The following is a 15,751-nucleotide window of genomic DNA, read 5'->3' on the forward strand; positions in this document are numbered from 1 at the left end:
AGATAGCTCAGTGGTTAGGACGACCTGCTCTTCTTGCAGAGGACTCAGGTTCCACTCCTAGCACCCACCACCTGTAATTGGCTCTGTGAGATATGACAACCTCTTCTGGCCTCCTCAGGCACCAGGAATACACATGGTGCACATACAAACAAGTGGGCATACACATAAATAAAATAATCTTAAAACTTGAACTGACAACATCAAAGCCCAGTAGACGCCTTTCTTAGCTGACTACCGTAAGTGACTCTTAAACACAAACCTTCACCACCGTGTCCTTAAGCTGGAGTCTTGAAGCCAGATCTTGCCTTTCTTCCTTGGATGGGAACATGTTGCTATCGAAGGCCTCTTGGAGGACCCCAATTTGTTCCGGGCTGAGTATGGTGGTGTAAGGAAGGTCATGACGTGTCTGTCCTGCTGAAGAGAGAGGTAAGAACACTTGTTTTAAAATGTTTTGCTTGGCTGATTTTGTTTCGTGTTTGGTTTATTTTTCAAGACAAGTGTAGCTCTACATGTGCTAGAACTTTCTCTGAAGACCAGGCTGGCTGGAATTCTCAGGGATCCACCTGCCTCTGTCTCTGCCTTGCCTCCCAAGTGTCGGGATTAAAGGTATGCATCACCACCACTAGGCACATTTTAAAAATTCTCAAAATACAATCAGGGCAGTGGTGGTGCATATCTTTAATTCCAGCATTCAGGAGGCAGAATGTCCTTGTCTTGAAAAAAATCAAATTAAATAAATAAATAAAATCCCTAAATTGCATTCTTTTATTTCTTCTTTGCTCATACACATACCACAGAACACAGGTAGAGGTCAGAAGTCAACATGCAGATGTTGGTTCTACCCTTCCTACCATATGAATTCCAAAAAACCCAATTCAGGTCACCAGCCTTGGTGGCAACACAATTACTTACATGATATCTCACCCCTTTTATTTTTAAATATCCCAGTGTTGGCAGAGCATGGCACTACATGCCAAAGGTACAGCACTTGGGAGGTTGAGGCAGGCATCTCAGATGACCGATATGACCAACAACCAAATGGAAAAGTATTCAGCATCTCTAGCCATCAGGAAAATACAAATAAGAATTACAGTGATGGGTTGGATAGATGGCTCAGTGGTTAGCAATACCTACTTGCACTTACAGAGGACCAGAGTTCAGCTGCCAGCCCTGACTGGGTGACTCACACTGCCTGACTTTTCCAGCCTTCATGGACACCTGCGCTCACACACACTTAGGCACAGACATGCATACTAACATCAAAAGTTTAAAAATAATAAAAATTGGACCTGGAGAGAGGCAAACCCTCTAGAAACTTTGCTAGTTGCTGCTTGTGCAGAGGACCCCAGTTGGGTTCCCAACACCGGACATGTTGGATCATAGCTATCTACAACTCCGGCTGCAGAAGTTCTGATGCACACGCCGTGCACACACAGATGCAGGCCAACACTCCATACATCACCTGACTGATATCTTGGTGTTCAACTTGACTACATCTGGAATTAACTAAAACTCAAGCAGCTGGGCACACCCGTGCGGGATTATTAGAGATACACCCTAAATCCTAATCATTTGAGCTGAGAAAAACCCATCCGGCCCAGGCTGTAGTGGCTCACACCTCTATTCCTGCACTCAGGAGACAGTGGCAGGGGAGTCTCTGTGATTTTGTGGCCAGCCTGGACTCCAGAGTGAGTCCTGGACAGCAAACTTATGTGCTGAAATCTGTCTCTGTTTTGTTTTGTTTCTTTTGTTAGGGACAAACTCAGTGTAACCTGGCTGACCTGAAATTCAGGGGTCTGCCTGCTTCTGCCTCCCAAGCACTGGTATTAAAGGTGTGTGCCACTGGGACAATCTAATGAAAATGATTTGGGGAAGGAGAGAGAGACAGAGAGAGAGAGAGAGAGAGACAGAGAGAGAGAGACAGAGAGAGAGAACCCAAATTATGGTGAGGACAGGTATAGGGTCTCTCTACACTATCAGTGGAAATGTAAATCAGTGAGACCACTAAGAAAGCAGTATGGAAGTTCCTCAGAATATGAGAACTACTGATTACTGTGTGGTTCAGCTGTATCTTTCCTCCCCACAGGCCAAAGGGAGAGTTATCTGAACATCCTGCTGACTGTGGTCCTATTCCCAGTAGCCAAGAGATGCAATCAGTTTAGATGTCTATCAGTGAGTCAGTGGATGAAGGAAACAATTACATTGGATAATCTGGCAACTGAGTTGAACTGCAGACCATTCCGATAAACTAAATAACCTGGACTCACAAATATACCCATTCTCTCAGAAGACAGAAAACAAAATTTAAAAAATTGGAGAAACTAAAATAATAACTAAACTAAAAATTATGATAAATAAGTGGGGCATGGTGGCATACCTTTAATCCCAACACTGGGGTGGGACAGACACAAGAGGGTTGATCTATAGAGTGAGTTCCAGAAGAGCCAGAACCACACAGAGAAACCCTTTCATAAAACCTGGAGAAAACATGAAGAAACTGGAGAATAGTCACACTAGAGATTTGACACAACAACTGAAAGATTTAGAAGAAAAGGAAGCAAAGTCACAGTGGAGGAGTAGACGCCAGGAAATAATCATCCTGAGGGCTGAAATCCATAAAGTAGAAACTAGGAAAACATTCCAAAGACTCAATGAAGACTCAATGTCTTCAAGAAAATCAACAAGAAAGGCAAACTTCCATCCAAACTAAATAAAAGACAGGGAGAGAGCATGCTAATTAAGAAAATCAGAAATGAAAAGGGGGATATAACAACAGACACTGGGGAAATTCAGAGAATCATCTGGTCATACTTTGAAAAACTGTACTCCACAAAATTTGAAAATCTAAAGGAAATGGACAATTTTCTGGATAGATGGAACTTACCAAAATTAAATCAAGAACAGATAAGCAACTTAAATCGAACCCAAAAGAAATACAAGCAGTCATCAAAAGTCTGCCAACCAAAAAAAGCCCTGTTACAGATAACTTCACTGCAGAATTCTACCAGAAATTCACACAAGAACTAGTACTCATCAAATTGTTACACACAATAGAAGCAGAATGGGCATTGCCAAACTCTCTTTACAAGACTACAATTACCTTGATACCCCAGCCACATAAAGACACAATTAAAAAAGAGAATCACAAGCCAATATCCTTCATGAATATGATGCAAGAGGCTCAACAAAATACTGGCAAATCGAAACCAAGAACACATTAGAAATATCATCCACCATGGTCAAGTAGGCTTCATCTCAGGGATGAAGCAAGGATGGTTCAACATATGAAAATCCATCATCAATGTAATCTGCCATATAAACAGACTGAGAAAGAAAAATTACATGATCATCTCGCTAGATACTGAAAAAGCCTTAGACAAAATCCAACACCCCTTCATGATAAAGGTCTTGGAGAGAACAGGAATAACAGGAACATACCTCAACATAATAAAAGCAATATATAGCAAACATCAAGCTAAATGGAGAGAAACTCAAAGCAGAGCAACTCAAAGAGCGATTCCTCTAAAATCAGGAACAAGACAAGGCTGTCCATCTCCATATCTCTCCAGTATTGTCCTTTAAGTTCCAACTAGTGTAATAAGACAACAAAAGTGATCAAGGGGATTCAAACTGGAAATGAAGAAGTCAATCTTTCACTATTTGCAGATGACATGATAGTGTATACAAGTGATCCGAAAAACTCTACCAGGGAAGTCCTACAGCTGATAAACACCTTCAGCAAAGTAGCAGGATATAAAATTTACTCAAAAACACCAGTAGTCCTTCTATATACAGATGATAAATAAATGAGAAAGAAATCAGAGAAACATCACTTTTCTCAATATCCACAAACAACATAAAATATCTTGGGGTAATGTTAACCAAAATAGTGAAAGACCTGTGCAGTAAGAACTTTGAGAGTTTACAGAAAGAAATTAAAGATTACCAGAAAATGGAAAGATCTCCCATGCTCTCGGAAAGGTAGGATCAACAGAGTAAAAATAGCAATCTTGCCAAAAGCAATCTACAGATTCACCAATGACAGTCTATGTAGGAGAGGATGTGGAGATACAGGAACACCCATACATTGCCGGTAGGAGCACAAACTTGAAGACCACCTTAGAAATCAGTATGGCAGTTTCTCAGGAAAATGGGAATCATTCTACCACAAGATCCAGCAATTCCTCTCTTGGGCATATACCCAAAGAATGCACATTCATACAACAAGGACATGTGTTTTACTATGTTCATAGCAGCATTGTTTGTTACAGCCAGAACCTGGAAGCAACCTATGCCCCTCAACGGAAAGATGGATAGAGAAAATGTGGTACATTTATACAATGGAGTAGTACTCAGTGGAAAAAAGCAATGGAATCTTGAAATATACAGGCAAATAGATGGAACTAGAGGAAACCATCCTGAGTGACGAAACCCAGTCACAAGAAGACAAACATGGTATGTACTCACTCATATATGAATTTCAGACATAGAGCAAAAGAATACCATCCTACAATTCTCTTTACCAAAAAGATAGTTAACAAGGAGGATCCTACAAGAAGAATGCATGGACCCCAGAGCAGAGCAAGGGGACAGGATTTCCTGATCTAATTGAGAGCATGAGGGTAGGATCGAGGGATCTGGGAGAATGAGAGGGAGAAGAGAGGATTGGAGAGGAGAAAAAGGGGTTAACAGATTGTTTGAGTGGGTAGAAGAATAGAGGAGATCAGGATGAGAGATAGCATAACAGAGGGAATCATTATAGGTGGAGGAGAGATCTGTCCCTAGGGAGATTTCCAGAGATCTACAAGGATGACAGGTACTGACAATCTAGGCAATGGTGTAGAAGCTACCCTAAATGCCTTTCCCGTATAATGAGACTGATGACTGCCTTATATGCCATCATCGAGCCTTCATCCAGTGGCTGATGGAAGCAGAGCAGACACCCACAGCTGAACACAGAACTGAGGGAGAGAAACAGCTGGGGAAGCAAGATAGGAAAGAGGTGGGAAAAAAGTGGCAGGTGACTTGGAGGCCATGGTAGGGGAATAAATATGATCCAATCTCTATAAAAATATGAGAATCATTATTTTGTTAATACACACTAATCAATAATACAATTGTTTTATTTGTAGAGCAGTAGATAAAAATGTATTTTTAAATAAATGTATTTTTAAAATATTTTTTGGGGCGGTTCGATGGCTCTGTGGTTAAGAGCACTTGATGCTCTTTCAGAGGATCCAGTTCTGTTCGCAGCACTCACACCAGCCGGTCCTAACTGGCCTTAAATTCTAAGGTCATGGGCACAGATGTCACTCCCCTCTTGCAAAGGAGTCCAGTTCTGTTCCTAGCACCCACGACCTCTGGCTCATAAGGGATCCCTCGCCCTCTTCTGGCCTCCAGGGACACTCGAAGTCACTTGGATCCAAAAATGTTTAACAGAAGGCAGGTCGGGCAGTGCAGTGCAACCCCTGCTTAACACTCGCCACACCGTGGGTTCTAACCTCAGAAGGCAAAGGAAATAAAAGGAGGCAACACAGAAGCAGAGGTTGTAAAAGTCCTGGAGAAACAGTAGCCCATGATGGGATCTAGTTGTGAACCCCAATTTGAACACCTCCTATTTGAAGCAGCCAGGGACGTCCGCACCCCAATTTCCTCTCCCACCAGGGCTCCTGCCCTTAGCTCACCTGACATAGAAGGCCTTGGAGCAGGTGACTCATCCCTAGACTGTGCGCACTGCGATGCAGAGCTTGGACATTTAAGCAAAACCATCTGCAATCCTCTACCGGAGGGTAAATCTGCAGACCGCGTTGTGACTGTGTTGTTCGGAAGGACCGACTGCGCCACAGCGTGGGATAGTCTGGGTTTTTATACTGTGGTGAGGTCTCATGTTAATTTTCTTAACTAGATCTGGGCGGGGCCACACGCCTCTAATCCCAACATCCCGGAGGCGGAGGCAAATGGAGCTCTGCTAAACCGGAGATTACATGCAGAAACCCTTTCCAAAAATGATTGATTAAGTGCAGGAAATGATTTAAAAATAATTTTAAAAAATATTTTAATTTTAAAAAACTTAACTGGGGACAGGAATTCACTATGTACCCATATGGGAACCGGAACTCTCTTCCTAGCCCAGCCTGACCTCAAATTCATAGAAATCCTCCTGCCTCTGCCTCTAGAGCTCTGGGAATAAAGGTGTGTGCCAGAAGGCTGTTGTGATGCATATTTTCAAAAATAGGTGTGAGGCCCGTTTGTAGTTTTTTTCACCCATGGTTTCTCGTGTGCTTAATGATGAATTCTTTTGTTTCATTTTTGTTTGTTTATTTATTTTTTGTTTTCTTGACAGGATTTCTCTGTGTAGGCCTGGCTATCGTGGAATTGGATGGCTGGCCTCGAATACAGAAATAACTAAGATCATAAATTTAGCTGGTGCCCCTAACACCCTACCCCTGGAGCTTAGTGCTGTAGCTAAGAAACCACACCCATTGTTCCAAATCTAGGCTGTGAAAAATCACAGTTACTATAACATTTAAGGTTTTACTCTCTATCCTTTAGGGATCGGTACTGCTCAGGACACTCCAAAACCAAGTTCTCAGCACAAAGGAGAGGTCTTTGCCCCACAAGGCAGGGAATAATAGACAAAGACAGGAGACTGGATGAGAGAGAAGGGGACCAGAACAAGGGAAAGGAGAAGGGATATTTGTTCCCCAGTGGAGGACACAGAACTGTTTCTGGGTAGAGAGGACACAGACGTGGCAAATAGACAAATGGCCCTTTATAAAGGGAAAGGGGAAACCTCCGATTAGGATGAGGTGTTTAATTTTAATTTGGGATGTTAATTAGGCCAACCAAAGTGGGCTAACAACCATTGGTGACTACAGCTCCAGAGGACCCAATGACTGTTGTGATCCTCATGGGCTCCACTGGTGTGTGGGCAAAATACATACATTCATGCACAAGTGCACACCCACCAATAACACAGTATTTTATATTACATCTATTATTTATTATTTCTTCTCTCTCTCTCTCTCTCTCTCTCTCTCTCTCTCTCTCTCTCTCTCTCACACACACACACACACACACACACCCAAGTAATGATCTTCTAGAGTTACAGATAAGAGTATTCTGCCTGGATAACATATATACTCTAAACCGTTGAGGCATCCTTCTAGTGTGAAAAAAATTAATATTTTTAGCTGGGTGAATGTGGTGTGTGCTTTTAATACAGCACTTAGGAGGGAGAGGCAGGAGATGCCCTGTGAGTTCGAGGACAGCCTGCTCTATAGAGTGAGTTCCAGGACAACCAGGGAAACACAGAGAAGAAAACAATAGTAACAATATTTTTAAAGTGAAATCTAGGAGTGTGTATACCACTATGAGAGGAATGGGGGCACTCAGAAAAGGGCCTTCAGAGATGTCCCCTAAAGGAAACATCTGGCTGTTTTATGTTTTGGGGAGCCTGGTGGGATGTTTTTCACCATGCAATTTAGGTCAACTTAATTAAAAGCATAGAGGAGGAATGGGCGTTGATAGCACACACCTTTAATCCCAGCAATCATAAGCCAGAGGAAGAGAGATCTCTATGCGTTCAAGGCCAGCCTGATTTATAGAGCACGTTCCGGGGTAGGCTTCGAAGCTACACAGAGAAACCCGGTCTTGAAACACAAAAATCGGAAAAAAGGAACTAGGTGTTGAGCTGGAGTCAAAGGATCCCCAAAGAGGCCAAGGAGACAGACAACTGCTGTAAATGAAGCAGGTTTATTGATTGTTCTATCCTACCTAGGGAGGGACACTGTCTAACAATCTGACACAGCAGCCTCCAAGGGAGAGAAGTTCCCTGTCTTCCACTTGGTTTTAATGACAAAAGTTCCAGGATTACATAAGTAAATATGGGTTGGTTTCTGATTGGTTGACATTTGGAAACAAAGAGGAAATTTCTCAAAGTCATATTTTGGCAGGAAATACCTGTGTGCCAGATATTCTCATTGGTCAATGCTGAGAGGGAACATCCTGTGGTTTCTATGGCTTTGTCTTGTTACTTGCAGGTGGCATCTTGAACATAGACAACAATAATTTTTACAAGTGTATCCTGGAGGTTTTCATCTCCCCTGGGGTTTAGTTATGGCCTAACAGTTTGTGGGGAGAGGGGTGTCTGAAGTTTCTTTGTGTTTAGTTTTGTCCCTAGGCTCTAGGAGGTCAGAGGATCTGGAGTTTCCTTGTGTTAAGGCCTACATGTGCTTTCTGTAGCCTGTCATGGCTTCTAAAGCAGGGGCTGAGTGAGGGTCTGGTCCCTTTATTCCTAGAAGTGAGGCCTTTGAGTTTAGTTGATCCCTTTCACTAGGTACCACAAATGAAGAACTGTTAGCCACTGAAAGGTGACTTTTGGAGGATGTGAGTTCAAGAAGGCTTTCTCTGTTACTTGGAACTCACTATGTTAACCATGACCTCAAACCTAGACCAGTTAACCTCTGCCTCCCAAGGACTAGTACTGAAGTCATATACCAACAGGGAGAGAGTGGCAAAGGGTGTGGCCTGATCTCTTCAGGCTGTGATGTCTGGTTCCTTCTTGTGTTATGATCTATCACCTACAAGGTCTTGGTCATGAGCCCAAACATTATTCCAACAAAAGTCAAGCCAGGGAACCCAGGAATCTATTGGGTTCGATTACAGAGCATGGTGAAGGGTTTCTTACAAGAGACTATGGATCCCAAACATGAAGCAAGAGGAAGTCTCCCCAAGCTGGATGATGGCTCTCCCTGTCTGTCTCCCCACTGTCTCCTGTCCTGCCCAATCCCACCATCCCTGTGGATCAAGTTCTCTTCCACTAACTTTACACTGTATACTCCAGGCCTGCTGAGATCTAGAGGACCCACAATTAGGGCAGTATGGCAGACATTCTGTCTGGGATGATCAGGTGCCATCTCAGTGACTCTCCGTAACACCTCTTCTCTGAAGAAGACAACAGGTCCACTCCAATGGGTTCTAGCTGTGATGGTCTGCAAGCTGGCATGGCTGATGTGACAAAGATGCTTGGAAGACTGACTTCTGTAGCTCATGTGGATATCCAGTAGAAGAACCATATGTTCATCGGACTATCCCTTCACCCACTGAAGGTCTTGGTACTGTATCAAAGTCAGTTGACAAGGAGCTGGAGAGATGACTCAGTGAGTATGAGCACTGCAACTCTTGCTCCGGGAGGTCTAATATCTTCTTCATGGGCATACAAAACCACAGTTACACACACACACACACACACACACACACACACACACACACACACACACACAAACACCTATGATACATATATGGGAAATAAAATAAGCTTTATAACAAGGGAGCAGTGAGGTGAGTCAGTTGGTCAAGTCCTTTGCTGCCAAGCTTGACCCGCATGCTGGGATTACTGGCCGACCCTTTCAAACCCAGATCTAGTCCTTATATGCATCTTCCTTTTGACTGTTTTTTTCTGGTGATATCTAAAAGTTGTATCTCAGATAATGTGGTCTGGAAAACTGGATGGAGTGATGCACGCTTTTAATCCCAGCACTGGAGATGCAGAGGCAGTCATATCTCTGAGTTTGAGGCCAGTTTGTTAACATAGTTGTTCCAAGAAAACTAGGGTATGGAGAGAATCCCTGTCACAAACGAGCAAAGAAGTCTGAGCTACTGATTCCATCATCCAGTGTTCCTGAGTTTGTGTGAGCAGGCACACACAGGAAGGTCAGGGGACAACCTGCAGTGAGTCCTGCTCTGTAACAATATACTGAGGTTTCAGTCCTCCTCTCCCAAATAGGGAGCCCTCTGAGGTGCTGTCCATGGTGCTCACTGGCATTACTGCTGGCCTCTGCTTCCAAGGAATAGGAAAGGGTTGGAAGCAGGGTTCTATCTTTAAGAGATGCTAGAAATCAGCTAATCAGTGGTGGCATACTCCTTGAATCCCAGCACTTGGGACACAAATGCAGGCAGGTCCCTGTGTTTTCGAGGCCAGCCTAGCATACAGGCAAACTCAAGTATAGCCAAGGCTACACAGAGAAAGCTTTTCTTAAAAATAAAAAATAAGAGACAGAGAGATAGGGATGGGAGAGATATTAGAGACATGCTTTGGCGGAGAACCCAGGTTCAGTACCCAACATACATGTCAGGTGCCTCACAACCAGATGCACTGCAAGTTTCTGGCCTCTGAGGGCACCTACACACATATGGTACCCATAAACTCATGCAAGCATACACATGCATATAGATGTTAGGTAGGTAGATACATAGATAGATGGTTGGATTGATAGATAGATAGATAGGCCATATTTAAAAGGGTCTCCATTTATATAGGTCATCTACAACTCTGTTGCTGTTTGCTTGCTTTTTTTTCAAGACAGGGTTTCTCTATGTAGCCTTGGCTGTCCTGGAACTCACTCTGTAGATCAGGCTGGCCTGGAACTACAGACTTCCACCTGCTTCTTCCTCCTCAGTGCTGTGTGCACCACCACCACCCATCAGGATTCATTTATTTTATGTGCATGGGTCTTTTGCCTGCATGTTCATCCAGTACCCTCAGAAGCCAGAAGAGTGTGTCAGATCTCCTGAATTTACAAATGCTTGTTGTAAACTGCTATGTGTGCGCTGGAATCCAATAAGGGTCCTCTGCAAGAGCTGCCGGTGCTCTTAACCGCTGAGCCATCTCTCCAGCCCAGAGAAATTGTCTGGCTTTGTAGCTCAGATTGGCCTCAAACTGGTAATCCTGCCTCCTCCTACCAATGCTGGGATTACAGCCAAACTCCAGTCAGGTGTGGCTCCATCCCACAATCCTTAAGAATTCCAAACAACCCACGGCCATCTAGCAGTATCCCAAATCCCTCTCTTTTCACTTCCCTTAGATTCTTCCTGAGCATAAATAGGAAGTCTAATGGGACATTTAAGAGAGTTCTTCATGCTTCTAGGCCCGGTGTTGCCCTTTGCTGCCTCCCAGTGGTTGCTTTTGCACACTGCTGATTTTTCCAGCTGCATTCACTGAGTGGTGATCATCGTTCCCAAAGCTGGCTAAGGAAACAGGTGAAGAACTGAGGTTGCCTTTGGATGGAATGTTCTATAGATGTCTGTTAAACCCAACTGAGTCATAACTTCTGTTAGTTCCTTTATTTCTCTGTTAAGTTTCCATCTGGTAGTCCTGTCCGGTGGTGAGAGTGTGGTGTTGAAGTCTCTCACTATTCGTCTGTGGGGTTTGGAGTGTCATTTAAGTTTTAGTAATGTTTCTTTTACAAATGTGAGTGCCCTTGTATTTGGGGCATAGATGTTCAGAATTGTTCAGAATTGATAACCTTTTCTCAGCACCCTATGGAACCTTCTCTAAAATCTACCACATATTGGGCACGAGAGCAAGCTTCAACAGATAAAAAAAAAAAAAAAACAAAGTAAAATAAATAAAATTGGAATATCCTCCTTCATCTTATTAGGATAACCATGGTTTAAAGTTACAATTCAACAACCACACAAATGGCATAAAGCCTAAAGTCTCATGGAAATTGAACAATGCTCAATTTCATCACTCCTGTGTCAAGGAAAAAAAATAAAGAGAAATTAAAGACTTCCTAATATTCAATGAAAATGAATACACAACATACCCCACTTATGGGACCCTTTGAAAGCAGTGTTAAGAGGAAAGTTCACAGCACTAAATGCCTACATTAAGAAACTTCAGAACTCCCAACTGGTGAGTTAATAGCACACCTGAAAGCTCTAGAACAAAAAGAAGCAATCCCACCCAGGAGGAGTAGATGCCAGCCAATAATCAAATTGATGGCTGAAATCAATAAAATAGAAACAAAGAAAACAATACCATGAATCAATGAAAGGAAGAGTAGGTTCTTTGAGAAAATCAACAAGATAGACAATTCATATCCAAACTCAGAAAAGGCAGAGAGAGAACATCCAAAATAACAAAATCAGAAATGAAAATGAGACAAAACAAAAGATATTGAGGAAATCTGGAAACCATCAGGTTGTACTTAAAAAGACTTGTACTCTACAAAATTGGAAAATTGAAAGGAAATGGACCATTTTCTGGATAGGTATCACATACCATAATTAGACTGAGAACAGATAAACCACTTAAATTGACCTATAAACCCTAATGAAATAGAAACCGTCATCAAAAGTCTCCCAACCAAAAAAAGGTCAGGGCCAGATAGTTTCAATGCAGAATTCTACCAGAAATTCAAAAAGAGCTAATACCAATACCCTCAAATTTTTCCAATCAATAGAAACACAAGGAACATTGCCAAACTGGTTTTACGAGGCTACAGTTACCCTGATACCCAAACTACACAAAATCACAACTAAGAAAGAAAATTACAAATCAATTTCCCTCTTGAATGTAGATGCAAAAATACTCAATACTATACCTGCAAACTGATTCCAAGAACGCTTCAGAAAATTCATCCAACATGATCAAGGAGGCTTCATCCCAAAGATGAAGGGAAGGTTCAACATCTGAAAATCTGTCAACGTAATCCACCATATAAAGAAACTGAAAAAACCTACATGGTCCTCTCAATAGATGCTGAAAAATCCTTTTACCAAATCTAACACCCCTTCATGGTGAAAACATCAACGATAAAAGGAACCTAAACATAAGAAGTGAATATTCAACAAGCCAACAGCCAACATCAAATTAATGGAGGGAAATTCAAAGTGATTCCTCTAAACTTTCCTTGTATCTATTCAATACTATACTTGCAGTTCTAGCTAGAGCAATAATACAACAAAAGGAGACCCAGGGGATACAAATTGGAAAGGAAGAAGTCAAAATTTCACTATTTGCAGGTGATAAGATAGTTTACATCAGTGACCTGAAACTTCTACCAGGGAACTCCTGCAGCTGATAAACACCTTCAGTAAAGTGACAGGATACAAAATTAAGTAAAAAAAATCAGTAGCTCTCCTATATAAAAATGATAAATGTGATGAGAAAGAAATCAGGGAAACATCACCATCCACAATGACCACAAACAACATAAAATATCAAGGGACAGTTCTTACAAGTGAAAGATTATATGTCAAGAAATTTAAGTCTTTAAAGAAAGAAATTAAAGAAGATACCAGAATATGGAAAGATCTCCCATGTTCTTGGATAGGTAGAATTAACATAGTAAAAATAGCAATCCTGCCAAAAGCAATCTACAAATTCAATGCAATCCCCATCAAAATCCCAACCCAGTTTTTCACAGACATTGAAAGAACAATACTCAACTTTATATGGAAAAATAAAATGCCCCGGATAGCCAAAGGATCTTCTGGAGGCATCACCATGCCCAACTTCAAGCTCTACTATAGAGCCATAGTTTTGAAAACAGCTTGGTATTGGCACAAAAATAGACAGATAGACCAATGGAATCGAATTGAAAACCCTGATATTGACCCACGCACCTACGAATACCTTATTTTTGACAAAGGTGCTAAATCTACACAATGGAAAAAAGATAGCATCTTCAACAAATGGTGCTGGTACAATTGGATTTGGACATACAGAAAATTGCAGATAGATCTATACCTGTCACCATGCACAAAACTTAAGTGCAAATGGATCAAAGATCTCAGTATAAATCCAGCCACAATGAATCTTCTAGAAGAGAAAGTAGGAATTACCCTTGGACAAATTGGCACAGGAGACCACTTCCTTAACATTACACCAGTGGCACAGACACTGAGGTCTGCAATTAATAAATGGAACCTCCTGAAACTGAGAAACTTCTGCAAAGGAAAGGAAACAGTCAGTAGGATAAAACGACCACCCACAGAATGGGAAAAGATCTTTACCGATCCCACATCTGACAGAGGACTGATTTCCAAAATATATAAGGAGCTCAAGAAGCTAGTCACCAAAACACCAAACAATCAAATTAAAAAGTGGTGTGCTGAACTAAATAGAGAATTCTCAACAGAGGAATCTGAAATGGCTGAAAGACACTTAAGAAAGTGCTCAAAATCATTGGCCATCGGAGAAATGCAACTCAAACAACTCTGAGATACCATCTCACGCCTGTCAGAATGGCTAAAATAAAAAATGCCAGTGACAATCTATGCTGGAGAGGATGTGGAGAAAAAGGAACACTCCTCCATTGCTGGTGGGAGTGCGAACTTGTAAGACCACTCTGGAAATCAGTATGGCGGTTGCTCAGAAAAATGGGACTCAGTCTACCTCAAGATCCAGCCATTTCCCTCTTGGGTATATACCCAAATAGGGCATGTACTTACAACAAGGACATATGTTCAACCATGTTCATAGCAGCATTGTTTGTCATAGCCAGAACCTGGAAGCAACCTAGATGCCCCTCTACTGAAGAATGGATTGAGAAAATGTGGCACATCTATACAATGGAGTACTACTCAGCAGAAAAAAGCAATGGAATCTTGAAATTCGCAGGCAAATGGATGGAACTAGAGGAAACCATCCTGAGTGAGGTAACCCAGTCACAAAAAGACAAACATGGTATGTACTCACTGATATATGAATTTTAGACATAGAGCAAAGGTTTACCAGCCTATAATGCTCTTCACCAAAGAATCTAGGAAACATGAAGGACTCTAAGGGATAAATGGTCCCAGGAATGGAAGTGGCATGAACTTCTGATCTAATTGGGGGCAAGAGGGTAGGGGGGAAGGAGCTGCTACAATAAGAGCAAGAGAAGAGGAGACAAAATGGAGGGGCAGAAATACTGAGTTGGGGGAAGAATAGAGGAAAGAGAGCAGGATGAGAAATACCATATCAGAGGGAGCCACTATAGGTCCGAGAAGAGATCTGGAACTATGGAGATCTCCAGAGACCTACAAGGATGACACGATCTGACAATTCAGGCAATGGTGGAGAGGATAACCTAAAAGCCCTTCCCCTAAAATGAAATTGATGACTTCTCTTTATGCCATCCTAGAGCCCCCATCTGCTGATGGAAGCAGAGACAGACATCCACAGATATACACTGAGCTAAAACCTGAATTTAGTTGAAGAGAGGGAGGAATGAAGAACGAAGGGGTCTGTACCAAGTTGGAGAAACCCACAGGAACAGTTGACCTGAACAAGGGAGAGCACATGGGCTCCAGATGCTGTTGGGGAGACCAGTACAAGACTTATCCAGACCCCTGAACATGGATGTCAGTAAGGAGGCCTCTGTACTTCAGGAAGCCTCTGGTGGTGGATTAGTATTTTTCTGTGGTGCAAGAAGGGACTTAGAGAGACCATTCCACGTGAAGGGTTACACTCTGGCCCTTGACACATGGGGAAGGGCCCAGGACCAGCACAGGAAGATTTGATGGACTTTGCAGAGCCCCCTTTGAGCGCCCTACCCTTCCTGGGGAGTGGTGGGTGGATAGGGTGGGGGTGGGCTGGGGGTGGGGGAGGAGGGTTTGGGTGGGGGGAGGGAGAGAGAGAAGGGACTTGAATCAAGCTTGTTCCCTAACTAGAACTAATAAATAAATTTTAATAAAAGTAAAAAAAAGAAAGGATCATCCAGAGGCATCACCATCCCTGACTTCAAGCCCTACTATAGAACTATAGTAATGAAAACAGCTTGGTATTGGCACAAAAACAGACAGGTGGACAAATGTTATCGAACTGAAGACCCTGATATTAATCCCCACACCTATGAACACCTGATTTTTGACAAAGAATTATACAATGTGAAAAAGAAAGCATAATCAACAAATGGTGCTGGCATAACTGGATGCTGATATGTAGAAGATTGCATATGATTCCGGTCTACTGCCAGGC

The 15,751-nt window shown here is 42.3% G+C and overlaps 1 protein-coding gene across 1 annotated transcript in view; it reads right to left on the reverse strand.

Annotated features, from left to right (window-relative positions):
• The window catches only part of LOC118239348 (platelet binding protein GspB-like), a 48,001-nt gene that overhangs the window by 6,872 nt on the left and 25,378 nt on the right, over nucleotides 1-15,751 (reverse strand). Inside the window, exon 4 of the mRNA XM_035449489.1 lies at nucleotides 260-411. Coding sequence (XP_035305380.1) covers nucleotides 260-411 — 152 coding nt within the window. The remainder of the gene's footprint in view (nucleotides 1-259; nucleotides 412-15,751) is intronic.

Source organism: Cricetulus griseus, chromosome 9 (genome assembly GCF_003668045.3).
Source record: "Cricetulus griseus strain 17A/GY chromosome 9, alternate assembly CriGri-PICRH-1.0, whole genome shotgun sequence".
In the NCBI taxonomy this organism is placed as follows: domain Eukaryota; kingdom Metazoa; phylum Chordata; class Mammalia; order Rodentia; family Cricetidae; genus Cricetulus; species Cricetulus griseus.